Raw genomic sequence first — 14,495 nt, forward strand, 5'->3', positions numbered from 1 at the left:
ACCCCCGCCACCCCCCTGACTGGGCACCTGGAGCCTGAGCAGGGTGTTTCTTCTTGGCCTTAGCAGCCTTGTCCTGGGTGGGGATGTGGGCTAGTGAGACGGCAGGAGGTACAAACGCTGTGGGTGGAGCTGGGCTAGCTTCCCCTCTCCGTGGCTATTTGACCGCATGTCTGGTGTGCCAGTGAAGTACTCCTGGTCAAAGCCAGGACAGCGGCAGCCTGTGCCAAGAGGGCCGCCTGCAGGTGTCAGGTGGCCCGTCCCCAGCTGGCTGGCCCTGGTGTGCTCCCAAAGCATGTGCTGCACGTGGGTGAATGATGTGCAAGCAAGGGATACCCCAGCTCTGCAGCCAGGAGGTGGGAGGGGCAGGGCATCAAGGCACTGCCCCCCACCCTGCCCCTCAGCAAGCCCTCCTGCTGGAGCAGCAGCGCATCCACCAGCTGAGGAACTACCAGGCGTCAATGGAGGCCGCCGGCATCCCTGTGTCCTTCGGCGGCCACCGGCCTCTGTCCCGGGCTCAGTCCTCCCCAGCGTCTGCCACCTTCCCCATGTCTGTGCAGGAGCCTCCCGCCAAGCCAAGGTTCACCACAGGTATGTGTGCGGTGGGGGCTGGGGCAGGTGAGCGCTGGGGCAGGTGGGCACTGGGGCAGGTGGGCACTGGGGCAGCCACTCTCAAGCCTGCCTCCTCCAGCCCTGTGGGCCCCCAGGGCTCCTGCGGGGCCGAGGACGGTTCCTGAGGACCAGCAACTGCACCTGGGCTCAGTCCTGGGTTCAGTCACTGAAGCTTCCTTTCCGCTCCCAACTCTGTGAGCCTGAGAGTCTGTCCAAGGCACAAAAGCCCACCTCCCCTTTCCCAGAGAATCACAGTCTCCTCCAGAAAAAAGTGCACCCGTGAGCTGGCATGGCTGTGCGGTCAGCAGGGTAGCTTCCTGTCTGTGGTCAGCAGGGTAATGTCCCTGCCCTTCTCCTCTGTCCCCTCTTTGAGCTGACCAAGCAGGGCCTTGACGGTGAGACCGGAGGAGTGCCAGCCCCTGTGCACTTGCCCTCTGGGTGGTGGTGCCCAGGCTCTTTGCTGGCGGGTGCGCTCCCATCTGTACCATCTCACAAGCCCCACCCACCCCTGCAAGAGCCAGGGAGAGGGCCGTGGGCAGTATGGCTTCTGCCCGAGAGGCACCACCCATATGGCAGGAGTGAGGATGCATAGACGAGCAAGGTGGGCACGAGTCCAAGCCCTGGGCTCATGAACAGGAGTCCCCCAGGAGGGAGACTGCTTGCCAGCCGGTCCCCATGGCCCAGCGCCAGCCAGTCCAGCATGCAGGTGGCCAGGATAGACCTTCACGCTCCTGCAGTACTTCTCTTCCGTGACATGTCAAGAAAAAGTTACCTGACCACAGACGGTTTTATCTTCCTTTGAACAGTCCGTGTACAATCCTGCCGGCCTGCACATTGGAATGTGCAATGGCTGACTATGACTCAGTTCTCTTTGCCAGGCTTAGAAGGACACCGTTCATATTCAGAGAAAAATTTAAATCATAATTATCCAGAAATTGTGCTTTTCAGAAAGCAAACCAGAAAACTGCAAAAGGTCAAAAGTATCCTCAGCAGGTGATCCGTGCCGGAGCAAAAGACCCTATAGCCACTGGCTGGGCTGGGTATGTTCTTGCAAGGGCACAGCTCAGGCGACAGAGACCATAGTCCAGGCCCCAGGGTGGAATGGCCCACAGGACAGGTGCCCGCCGTGGACGGTGCCCGTGTGTGTGCCGTCACCAGGATGGGCCCAGCTAGTGGCCCATGTTCATGCACTTTCTTAATCTGTCTTTGTTAGAACTTCTTAAAATTTTATAAAACAGTACATGTTCAGGGTAAAATAAAACATGATGGAAACATGGAAATTAACAGTCGCCCCTAATCCCACTTCCCAGAGGTAGCCATTGTTAGCAATTTGGTTTAGGTCTTCCAGGTTTAGCTCTACACAAAGCCAGAGGTGAAAGCAGACATGGCTTATTTGACAAAGATGGGCCCTCTTGTGCCGGGTGCCTGGTCAGTGTTCACACCATCTTGGCCACCTCTCCAAGTCCACGTGCCCCCATTCGGTTTGTTCTTTTGCTGTGGCTGGGACCCCCTGCTGGCTCCACCACTCACCAGTTGCAGATCTGTGCACCTCCATCTCTCTGGGCCCTGGTTTTCCTTCTGTAAGATGAAATAACAGTGGTGACCACCCCAAAGTTTCTAGTCACATGCCCAGTAAGTGTCAGCAAACTGTTCCATCACAGTGATGCTGTTAAATGGACAGGCCACATTCATTATACTGATGGAAATCTAGATAGTTTAAGTACATGTGAACCTTGTATGCATGTGCATGTACATACATCTGTGTGCATATGTTGACATTACAAACTACAGAATGCACCCCCCTTGGGTATACACATCTTGCCCACACACCTAAGTGTGCTGATGGTGAGTTTCTCATTTGGGTCCTGTAAGCCTGCTCCTGACCTGCTTTTTTGCCGGAAGCCCCACCATGACCCCAGCACTGTTTTTTACCCAGGATTCCTCCAGTACAGGGGGACTGACTCCTGTTAGCCTGACTCACAAGAGACTGAGCAGAGAGGTGCTGGGACTAATACACCCTGAGGCCAGTGTCCAGTTGGGCCCTGTAGAAACAGGCACCCCCCTGAAGCTCGTTGCTGCCTCACCTTCCAGCATCAGATGCGGGAGCAGCAGCCGTGGGGCTGCATCTGTAGCCCATGTACTTTACTTTGCACGGGGGTCCCTGGCTTTCTCTGACTGAACGAGCAGGTATTGGCAGCAGATAACCCCTTCTCAGAGAGCTGCCTGCTGAGGGCACCTGTTCACCCAGGCTGGCCTTCCTATTGCACAACCCTGGGAGGCCAGGAGTGGGAGGTGACTATAGACAGTGCTGCGGCAGGGCGCCCCCACACTTGGCACCCTGGGGAACCCCCTTCCCCCTCACCTTCTGCAGGTGAGGCATGAAAAACAGCAGTGCACCCTGGAGGGAGCTGTGTGGGGTACCCAGCACCCACCTTCCCACCTCGTCTCCACCTTCACAGCATCGTCCTCACCAAGACCTCTGGGACTGTCACTGCCCCTATGCAGCAGAGGCCAGGCTGGCTCCCAGGCTGGCTGGCGGTGACCTGGGTGTCTCCCTGGGGGCGACCTCAGCACTGCAGGTCCCCATCCCCAAGGCTGGCTCGGTGCTGGGTGCCCACAGGAATCAGCTGTTGGCTGCATCCTGAACAGGCCCATGGCCTCGGGGGTCAGTGCAAGTTTCTGGTCTCTAGTTATTCCGTTTCCAGGCTGATTTCAAATGCACTGCTTCCATGTTAGTATCCCAGACTTCTCAAAGCCTGTAAGGGCAGGAGCCAAGTCTGGTCTTCCTTCTGAACCCCGGGAACCTCAGATAGTTCTCAGTCCACCAGAACCACTTTCTGAAGAGATTGGTACCTGACAGATAGACTCAGGATTTTGAACCAAAATCCCCTGTTTCTTCAAGTCAGCATGGTCCTCTGCAGCACAAGCACCTCACAGCTCATACCCCAAGAGCCCTGAGCCCTTGGGGTGGCCTGTGTCGGCATAGCCAGCTGCACACGGGCCCCAGGGTGATGGCAGCTCATACCTGGGTGGGTGCTGTCAGCAGGGGCACCCAGCCCCGCCTCTGCCTTCACTTTGCTGAACTCCACTTGGTTTCTAGCGAACTTGTGTTCCCTGGCAAATCGTCCCGCAGGACGGACTGCCGTGCTGGCCTCCATCCACTCCTAGGAAGTGGGGTTTGCTGCAGACTCGGGCAGCTTTCTGGGCCAGTGGGGGGCCCCCGTTCCCAGGGTGGGCCTGCTGTCGACAGCCCTGACAGCAGCCCTGCCCTGCTCAGGCCTCGTGTATGACACGCTGATGCTGAAGCACCAGTGCACCTGCGGGAACACCAACAGCCACCCGGAGCACGCCGGCAGGATCCAGAGCATCTGGTCCCGGCTGCAGGAGACCGGCCTTCGGGGCAAGTGCGAGGTAAGGCTGCTGGTGGGCATCCGGGAATCGGGCAGGTGTGACCGCCTGGGCAGAGCCTGCGAGCGTTTCCAGAATGTGCTGGGCACCTGTGGGTACAGGCTGCCTTCTAGAGAAGCCACAACTCCTTCCTACTGCCCATGGCTACCTTCAGGGAGGCTGCCTCTGCCCACGCCCCTGTCCTGCCCTTCAGAAGCTGGACCGCGTAGAGTACGTAAGGTCCCAGTCATGTCCTCCAGGGGCCCACCGTTAGCAGCTTCATGGCGATCTGGGACTCCTGGGGGGACGTTCACACAGGTGCGTCCACAGCCCTGCCTGAGTGCCTCTGGGAGGAGGCGAGTTTGGAGGGGAAGCTGCACCCTGGGAGGCAGCATCGCCCCAGTGGACTGGCTGGGAGGAAACCGGCAGTTTTCTGTTCCCCCTCCTCCAAAGGCCTGCTCCAGGCACTGAGGTCCCGGGACCCTCCCAGGGCCACTCAGGCCCGGGGGCCGCTGAGGCGGCTTCTCAGCAGGAAGGGGAACTTTAGCAGTAGGAGTGAGACAGGAGAGACCCAGGGATGGGACCCTGGACCCTCTCCGCCTCCACTAGGCACCATCGGGGAAGGGCCGACCTCGTCACCAGTGGAGACCTGGGGGTGGGTGGGGTGGAGGAGAGGGCTCTTGGGGCTCTGGTGACCGAGTGGTAGGGTGGTCAGGAGGAGGCCTGGGTCTAACGTGGCCATCCACGCAGCACGCAACCAGAGATGCAGAGCCAGGCACCCTCAATGCATGTGGAGACGCTCCGCGTGGCACATACTTCCTCGTTCAGAGGGTGACGTGACCACTCAGCCCAAGGGACTGCGGGGTCCCCGCCACCACCGGCCTCACCTGCCCACTCCCAGCGCGGGCCTCCTGAGGAGGCAGGGCCCAGGGCCGGGCTGGCGGGAGTCGGCCTCTGACAGTAGAGATGCTGGGGGACCAGCGGGCAGTGCAAGCCCAGAGCCCCGACTTCTCGGCTGAGCCCCCTTGCTCCGCTGGGCCACCTGGGCAGGATGTGGAGGGGGCGGGGCTCTGCCGGCGCTGGAGCCTCCCCCTTCTGGGCGGGGCAGCAGAGGGGTGCCGTGGCACCCCCAGTGTACGGCCCTTGGGAGGCCCGCAGCCCGTCAGGAGCAGTGGCCAGTCCCCGGGTCTCTGGCGAGAACAGTCCCGCCTGCCCTTGGCTCCGGAGCAACGCGTGGGCCTCGGGAGACCCGGCGAGCCCCTCCCGACCCCGGGTCGGCCCCACCGAGGCCTCAGGAGGGGTGTCCTCTTCCCAAGAAGGCCGCCTATTGCCAAACACTTTAATCTCACTTCGGAAGCCACCTTCCTTTTAAAAGGTTAAATAAATGCAGCTCAACTAAAGAATACTGCTTCGTATGTTAATTTCCTGCAATAAGAGGGCAGTAGCCTAGGGGTGATGATTTGAGGAATTTCCAAATCAAAGAAAAGAGCAGATGACCGGCTGGAGATCTGAGGCCCTGCAGGAAGGCTCAGCATCTCCCCCTTCTCCAGGACGGAGAACTGGCGGGCGGCCGCTCCACCTCTGGCCTCCTTCTCTGTTTTAAGACCAGAGCCGGGCAGAGGGGCTGGCAAGCGGAGGAATTGCTGCCCAATCGCTTGTGTGACAGTAAAGGTGAAGGATTGGAGGCTGGAATCATCTTTCTAAACGTTTTCCAAAGTTACAGTTAAAGTGTGAACATTCTAAAATATTTATCACATTGAGATGTTTGTGTCCTACCTTGCAATCATCAAATACCTTTTTTTTCCACGTATGAAATTCAGTTTCATTTTGGGTGATGGTTTTCGTGTGAATGGTTGTCTGTGGAGGCTGAGCCCTGAGGGCCGGTGAGAGAGGTGAGTACCTCTTGCTTCATGTCCCTGCAGTGCATCCGCGGACGGAAGGCCACCCTGGAGGAGCTGCAGACGGTGCATTCAGAGGCCCACACCCTGCTCTACGGCACAAACCCCCTCAACAGGCAGAAACTGGACAGTAAGAAACTTCTAGGTATTTCAAGGCCTTCTTTACCTTTACCGCCCAAGGTCGTGTTTCCAGCCCTGCGCTGGCTGGAAGCCCTGCCGTCCTCCCTCAGCCTCAGTGGCTGTGCCAGCCAGGGCTCCCCCAGGGACGGCCTTCTCCGTGCTGCCCGCCAGGTCCTGAGCTGAAGGGCTGGAGAAGTTCTCACTCTCAGCATTCATGAAGGCTTCTCGCCTTGTGTCATGTGTGTTGGATGCAAGGTAGACCCAGAACCACTGGCTTTGCAGAATCTTAAGTAGCAGAGCTTGGGTGCTGGAGGCTGACAGGGATGCTCGAGTTCCTGTGTGGTGAGCCTGGAGCCGGTTTAAGCCCAGCTTCCGGCTTGTGGGGGCGGCCGGGGGGACAGACCCAGGCGGCAGGCGTCTCCTGCCGCGGGAGGGGAGGTGGTGCCTCTCAGGCTCCAGGACCCGCCCGAGTCGGCACCCTCCTGGGCGATTTCTGCCCCAGCCTCCCAGCCTCGAACTGGATAGTCACCATCCACGGACTTCCTCTCCCTCCCCACTCACCCCAGGCTCCCTGGGCGTGAGCCGAAGCATGGAAAGGGGTCAGGGGTTGGGAGTCACATGCCCTGGGGTCACCGGGTGAGGGGAAGCCGGTGGGCCCCGAGCTGCGCCCTCTCAGTGAGGAAAGCCCCCTCTGCACTGGGCCCCATGCTGGGCACCCTGGGACCTCACAGGAGCCGGCTGCCATGTGGCTTCATTCATTCACTCCCTTGCTCATGGAGCGCATCATCTGTGCTGGCCACTCCATTGGCCCTGAGCCACCCGACAGGGTGAGAGTGGCCCTTGCCCTCGGACAGCAGGGATCCAGAGGCCATGAGGAAACGTGGGCTCTGGCCTAGGGTGGCCTCTCATGTTGCTTCCGAGCCCCTTTCCCTGTGGGAACAGGACTTTTAAAAGATGTGAGCACTTGCTGGGAGCCAGCCACGGGAGAGCCTGGCAGCTGGCGAGCAGGTGGACCTCAGAGCCAGACGGCAAGTGCCAGGAAGAGCGTTCCTGAGCCAGCACCAGGACAGAAATCACCCAACTCAGCCCCTAAAGTTGGGTGACCAGGGGCAGCGACTACAGAGACTCTGGACCTGGGGTGGGGGCAGGGAGGGGCTCAGACAAAGGTGGGCCAAAGGGATCTCAACACCTGTCTGACTCCATAGCCCTGGACAGACAGCACAGGGTCCCCAGGCTGGGGCAGGTGCCGCCACCCTACCTGCTGCCCTGCTGTGCTCCCCACGTGCTGACCGACCTTCACCCCCAGGCAGAGGTAGCAGACCCCTCTTTGGGGAATGACCAGCTCAAAAGACACATCAGGGGCACCCCAACAAATAGCCCCCCAAGATTTTCCTGGTGGAGCTAACAGTTCGTAAGCCCACCCTGGGCCCCGGCTTCCAGCTGGCTGTGGGTCCTGACTCTTGGTCACACGTGGGTGGCTAAAGCTCAGCTGCACCTGAGAAAGTACTTAGGGAGAAGAGCTGGGTGCAAAGCAGCGTGGCAGACAGACTCCTGTAGGGGACTAGAGAAAACTCACTAGTATCTTTAAAAGTGTCACACCCATGTGACGTGGATATGTACAGTAGAAAAGAAGGCTCGGAGCGTTCAGGGGAAATGACGTGAGTGTGCAGGTCCCGAGTCCTTGTAGAGGGTGCACCAAGTCAGCGCCCCAGGAAGCAGGCCGGGAAGTGAGGAGCTGGAGAAAGGAGAGGAGGAGTAAGAAGTCAAGGGGGTGTTCCTGGCATGGGGCTGTGGAGCAGGGCCTCTGGAGAAGTGACTGCAAGCCAGTCCTCAGGCCGGGGGACAAATCTCGGCTGGGGGAACCCACCGCCTAGCACCGCTGGGAGACCTCAGAGCTGCTGGGACAAGACAAGATGGCATGAGATTCCAGGGAGCCAGGCTGCGGGGCCAGGGCACAGCACTCCTCAGAGGCAGGCAGAACCCGGCCCTGCAGAGGAGCCCCACCAGCCTGAGGTCCCCAGACTGCAGGCCTAGGACGAGCATGGAACAGGCCTCTGCGGGCACTGAGGTCCTGGGAACGCCTTTTGCACAGCCTGTGTCAAGGCTGCTGGAGGACAAGTTGCACCAAAGCGAAAGGAGGCCTGGAGAGGCGCCAGGGCCGTGGGCAGGGGGCCCACCCCTGTGCTGGCCGTTCCAGCTGCCGTGACCGGATGGCACGGATGGGGCTCGTCCGCAGCAGGAATTGGCTGCTCACAGTTCCGGAAGCTGGAAGGCCTGGATCAGGGTGGCACCTGGTCAGTGAGGGCCTCTTCCAGGTACTCCCTGCTGGAGGTGGGAAGGGAGCTCTCCAGGCCTTGTCCTTGGGCACTAGTCCCCTCATGAGTCCCCCCGATGACCTGACTGCCTCCCATAGGCCCCACTGCCCAACGCCGTCATGTTGGCGGAAGGATTCCAATGTGTGGGCTTTGCGGGGACGTCAGCATTCACACCACAGCAGTCACGGAGGCCAGCCCAATAGGATGGCGAAGGCAGGGCCAGGAGGCGGCCATGTTCCCCACGCAGAAGCACCCCAAACAGCCCTGACAACGTGGCTGAGAGCCCACCTGTCGGGCCGTCTCCCTTGATCACTGATGCTGCTGACCTGTCCCAGGTCCTCCCTGGCCTCTCCTGTCTTGGCCAGCAGCCCGTTCCTCTCTCCAGGCCCTGCTGCCCAGGTTGGCCAGGGCTTCTTAGTGGCCTTAGAAGGACATCTGGCACCATGTCTCCTCCCAGCCACGTGGCAGGCCTGGTCCTCAGCCCTGCCAGGTGCTCCTGCTGCCATGAGCTTATTCTCTAAGGCTCGCTGAGAACACCAGACAGGCTGGTGCCAGAATGTGGCCCAGAGGCCACAGACCCGCCTCGTCCTGGGAGGCGTCACCTCACAGAGGCCCTCGTGTCCTGCTTACAAGGCAAGGTTTGTTTTTGCTGCTCGACTCATCTTTTCAAAGCTCAGCCATTGCAGTTCTGGATGCACAGTTGGAGGCAAAACTGTGAGGCGAGGTGGGGACAGTCGGCCAGAAGCGGGAGAGGCTCCCAGTCCCGTGGACGGCGGTGCCTGGTGTTGGTGACGCAGGCTGTGGACGTGTACCGCACAGTCTGCAGGGCTGTGCCATCCATGCAGCCCCCAGCAGGCTGCCATGGTCCCCCAACTCTGAGGGGCGTGCAGGTGCCCAGGCCTCAGCCCCGTGGCCATGTGGCAGGACCCAGGCAGAGGGCAGGGAGGACAAGGCGTCTGGCAGAGGGCTGGGGCCCAGGCAGCACAGGAGCCAGGGCGCCAGCTGGGCAGGAAGAGTGGGTCTCCGGCCTGTAACCAGGCTGCGTGCATTGGAAAGGAGCCTTCGAGGACTCAGACAGTGGAGAGGGCAAGGGCCTCTGGGAGGAGGCGGGTGCAGAGGAGCGCAGCCAGCCCAGGACGCGTGCTTCCACGTGGGGCCGTGCAGCTGGGTGCTCTCCTCTGTCTAGCACTCCTCCGTGTTGGCACCAGTGCCACCCCCAACGTCACCCATGGCTGGGAATTCTCAGGGTGGCCTCAAGATGTCCTGCAGTCAGAGCGGCATCGGGCGCAGCTCTCCCCTAAACACTGCGTGTCCCTGCCCACCCTCCTTCCTAAAGGGCCAAGTGCACCCTGCTTCCTGGCACACCCCGCTCCTCACCTGTTCTCGAAGGGCCGGGTGTCGGTCGGCCCCTGCCGAGCATCGGTCTTCAAACTAGTGGAGGTCAGCAGGCAGCTGGGAGAATTTCCCGTGTGGAAGGTGAGGGTGGGCTGAGTTCACTGCAGGAGAATGGACCTATTTTTAAGCTAGTTTCAAACTGCGTTTAATAAGAGAGGTGACCAGAAAGAAAGGAGAGGCATGGGATGCGTGGGGTCCTCGGGAGGCAGTACAGGAGTGTCCTGGGAGGGCCTGGCGCTTCCCTGCGGACCTGTCGTCCCGGCCTGCCTGGGCCCGTGTGGCTGGAAGGTGTGTCCCATTGGGTTCAGGCCAATGTCTGGGGTCCCTGGAAGCCCTGCTCCTGCTGTGGTTTCCTGTCATCCTCCCACCCCACACACAGCCATCTGAGTGTTTAGTGTTTATTTTGTGGCCCAGTATGTTGCAAAGTATATATTGCGTGTGTGTGTGTGTGTTTAATTTCCATTACTGATATTATAATCATTGGCTTTCCTTTTTTTGCTAAACTCTGAGTTTCAAGATCTTTTCACATTGTTAGGAGGATTCCTGATGGGTTACCATCCTCTCCTTGAGACTTATTTTTGAATTTCTGATGATTGTCCTAACCAACAAACTTCACTACCACCAGTCTAAGTATTCCAGACATGGTGACAGCAGTGATTATCTCAGATGTTGTTAACATAACCCTAATTAGGTGTTTAAACACTTCTGTGTGACTTCCCTTCCTCCTTTAATTGAATCCACAAATCTCTAAGCTGTGCAGGAAAAGCCATGTGGTTAATGTGGTGCAATGGCACAGCTCGGGTGGGCGAGGTGGACTGTGGAGGCTGGAGGGGACTGACTGGGCGCTGCTGCAGTCGTTCCTGGAAGTCAGGGCTCACCTTACAATGGCAGGGACCCGGGAAGGTAGCCTAGTCTGGTAGCTGAGTTTTTGCCCCGCGGCTCTCAGGTGAGAGGTCACAAGAAGGCCCCCCTGCTCAGCGCACAGAGGAAAAGCAGCTTCTCCCTGACGCCAGCAGCACCCCAGCCTGCCTGTCAGCCGCCCTCCATGACTGGAAAAGCAAGAGTGGCCTCGAATGCATCGTCCCCCATGCCTTGGCCTGAATGTTCAGTGGCCTGGTAGAAGATGGTGGCCCCAGGTCACCAGAGGCCAGAGGAGGACACGTGGAGCAGTCCCCAGGGGCGGGGGCAGAGGCCTTCTGCACCAGGAGCCCTGTCACCGGAGCAGCCTCCCTGCCCCGACCTCACCTCCCGACCTCACATGCCGCCGCTCACCCAAGCATGGCTGTGCACTGGCCTGCTCATACCACCTTTGCTTACTGTTTTGGTCTTTGTTTGCCAGATGATGAGCAAAACCCAAATATTCAGAAGATCTGTGACTTCAGTGTAGACATTACTGGCTCCTATTTCAGAAACAGAAATCCAGCGTCTTAGCCCAGATCTCGTTCGCTCGCATGTATACAAACACACACACGCAGACGTGCACAAGCTTATACCTTCGAACCCCGAAATTGGGAGAAAGCTCTTCCGGTCCCTCGCAGCACGTTCCCGCGTGTGGGAGTAGTCTGTGATGGGAGGAACACCCATCAGGAGGCCACCCCGAGCCCTGGTGGTCACGTTTCTGAGACGGGGCCTGGAGGGAGTGGCATTTGCCACTGGCCGTGGTTCGGTGGATGAAACAGGCCATGCGGTGACTCTGCCACAGGACAGCGAGGTGCCTGCAGCCTATCTTCCTGCTCCCATCCCACTCCACCAGCCCATCCCTTCCCTGCAACAGCCCCAGGATCACGGTGCAGGCTGAGCTACCCCAGTCAGGAGCCATGCTCGATGGCAGTCCCCTCCCAGCCTGGCCAGCCCCATCCACCCACTCACAGACCCACTTACTGCTGCAGCTGTGGGGCAGCGGTCGATGCACAAAGAGTCCAGCAGACATGCCCCAGGCTCTCGGTCGGGCCGGAGGCCCCTCGCTCTGCTGAGCAGCGGTGTGACTGATGTCACCGCTTGTAGCGGAGCTGCGGATCCCAGCAGCAAACCGCCTGTAAGACGTGCGTGGAGGAGAGCGGGCAGGCTGCTGGGAGACGCAGACCCAGGGCAGGACCCAGAGTGTGTGCTTTAGAGGGGGCAGCAGAGGGGGTAGTATGATGTTCGCTGCTGCCCCAGGTGAGCCGAGCATCACATGGGAGTGTCTGTGGGCAGCAAAGCTGACTGGCCAAGGAGGGTGCGCCTGGGAGCTGGTCCCCTGTGTGGTCCCTGGTGGCTCAGTGCCTGGTATGGTCCAGGCCAGGAGCCAGCCTAAGCTGGAGCCCACACCTCATCAAGGCCCCTCTGCAGGTAGCCATCCTGCCAAGAGTCAGAGCAGTCCCTGTGACCAAGGCCTGTTTTCTTCCTGTGGTCCCAGTAGCATGATCGTGGGAGCACATAGTGGGAGCTGGGCCCTGGATCGGGCTGAGGATGATGGTGGCAGTGCCCCTGCCCCCACTGTGGGCACAGCCCTGCCAAGTCCAGAAAGCAGGTCCCAAGCTGGGCCAAGGAACCTGCCAGGAAGGCCTGGAGGCCAGGCCAGGGCATCAGGGGAGCGGCCAGGGCCCCAGCCCAGCCAGGCAGCACAGAGATTCTCGCTGTCCCTGAGCACAGGCAGCCACGCTAGAGCCGGGGTTTCACATTTGGCGGTGTGGTGGGGTAGGAATCTAGTCCTTCTTGACAGGCAGGTTCAGGCTGCTAGTCAACCAGCACTGGATCTCACCACGGAAGAGACAGTCCAGTCCTTGTCTCGGGGTCCAGGCCTGGGCACTGGGGGGTGTGCAGGGGGTGGGGCTTGCTTCTGTGCCCGGGGCATGGGTGAGCCTTCCAGGTGGCCAGCATCAATGCATCGTGGTTTCTCAGCTGTGCCGCATCCACAGGAGCTTGTAAAGGGGAGAGGCTGTCCTTATTCACATTCCCACACCATCTCACCACCTCTTATGGGCTCACCACAGGTGTGATCTGGGCCACCTCTCGTTTCTAGCTCAGGGGAGCTGCTAGAGCCTCAGAATGTAGAGGCATTATGGTGGCGGAGAAGCCCACCCAGGGGCCAGGTCCAGTCTGGGGACCCAAGGTTTGCTCTGGACACAGCCTCCCGTGTCGTTCTACACACAGCACATGAGCTCAGGCTGGAAGCAGAGGCCCACCCATGGGTGTCTCTCCTGCCCACAAGGAGTGTGCAGTCACCATGGAGCACGGGAGGTCCTTGTGGGGGCAGCAGGCCACATGGGTGAATCAGTTGTCCCTCAGCAACTGGGTACCAGCACCTTTCAGCGCCTCCACTCCCAGGGCCCACGCTGTGCTCCGTGCAGGCCAGGGCGCACTGTGAGCTTGCACCCCTGACCTCTGCGCTCCTTCTCCCCACAGGCTCTCTTACCTCGGTGTTCGTCAGGCTGCCCTGTGGTGGTGTAGGGGTAAGTATTTCTTTAATGTGTAAATAATGTCCTGTGTGTTCTTGGGGTCCCTGTGGCCACAGAAATCACTGCCTTACTTTCTAAAGTGGATAATCACTGCCAGGTGTTTTCCACAAATGTTCTGGCAGGCGAGCTGGCCCACTGCTCACACGTGTGGCTTCAAAGGCTCTGTGAGCCTGTAAGCGAATTGTTGGCTGGACTCAGGCACCTTCCTCCTGGGAAGGCCGTCTGGCACCCATGACTCTCTTTAGGAAACGGGGTGTGGGTTGCAGGCTGCTCTCTGCTACCTGGGGGGCCCCTGTCCTGAATCCATTGCTTAGCAGGTGTGTGTCGATGCAATATCCGGCATCCAGCCCAAAGCCCGGGCGGGGCTCTGAGTGTAGAAGCTTGCAGGGCTGCTTGCAGGGCTGCTTGCAGGGCTGCTTGCATCTTCCCCGTGAGCCATGTGCTCTTACACAGACCTAGTCAGGGACACCCTAGGAGAAGGCGGGCTCTCCCTGACCCTGAAGTGGACCCAAACCATGAAGGACTGTGCAGTCCAGGCGCCCACCCCTCCCTCAGCACACGTAACCAAGAAGGGGCTCCCCCCGCCCCCTGATCCCTTCCTCTTAGATGAGGGGGAAGGGGTGAGAACACAGAACTGGGGTTGATTGGAGGGCAAGACGCAGCCTCCTCTGGCCTGTATGCCGGCCACCAAGGCTCTGCAGCCCAGCAAACATTGCCTCCATTCCCCGGAGGAGAGGCCCAGGCCACCAGCCGGACCAGTGGACCTCATGGCCGTCCAGGCCTCACTGCACGGCTCATTGTGCCCACAATGACAGGTCTCAGGGTGAAGCTTGGGGTCTGGATTCTGTTAGGGAAATGAAACAAATTGTTTTCTTCCTGAGTCTTTACAAAAATCGCTGCTTTGAAAATTATCCCATCAGAAAGAGAATAAACAGCGTTTATTCATACCGCCACCAAGCCCTTCTAGAATTATTTTATTTTGTATTGTAAATAGGCTGCAATCTCTTAATTCAGGGCAAATTTTTGGCCAGACTTGAAAAGGTTTGGATTTGCACTGCCCTGCAGCCAGTGCTCTGTGCAAGGCAAGACTTACAATTTGCAAATGAAAGCTAACTGGGAGCTGGGCCTGGGGCCTTCAGCCAGGTGGCCCTCCCCAGTGTGAAGCCCGGGTCCAAGCACCAGCAGTCAGACGAGCATTCACCTTTGCATCGTGCACAAAACTCCAGAAACCAAGGAAAATCTCACCAAGTCAAAGTAGGCAGAGAAGTCTGGATTATTTTTGGAAAGTGTGAACCATGGGATATCTGTGGGGATTGTTCCCTTTCTATTGTTTC

General features: G+C 59.2%; 1 protein-coding gene across 27 annotated transcripts in view; it reads left to right on the forward strand.

Annotated features, from left to right (window-relative positions):
- Positions 1 to 14,495, forward strand: part of HDAC4 (histone deacetylase 4) — a 281,717-nt gene that overhangs the window by 235,382 nt on the left and 31,840 nt on the right. For 26 of the 27 annotated variants that reach the window (XM_073217864.1, XM_073217865.1, XM_073217880.1 and 23 more), the window contains 4 exons: positions 402 to 588; positions 3,887 to 4,020; positions 5,919 to 6,039; positions 13,109 to 13,155. In XM_073217864.1, the coding sequence (XP_073073965.1) occupies positions 402 to 588; positions 3,887 to 4,020; positions 5,919 to 6,039; positions 13,109 to 13,155 (489 nt within the window). The remainder of the gene's footprint in view (positions 1 to 401; positions 589 to 3,886; positions 4,021 to 5,918; positions 6,040 to 13,108; positions 13,156 to 14,495) is intronic. The other variant, XM_073217859.1, reaches the window with a different exon arrangement.

The sequence above is a fragment of the Manis javanica genome, chromosome 12 (assembly GCF_040802235.1).
Source record: "Manis javanica isolate MJ-LG chromosome 12, MJ_LKY, whole genome shotgun sequence".
NCBI lineage: Eukaryota > Metazoa > Chordata > Mammalia > Pholidota > Manidae > Manis > Manis javanica.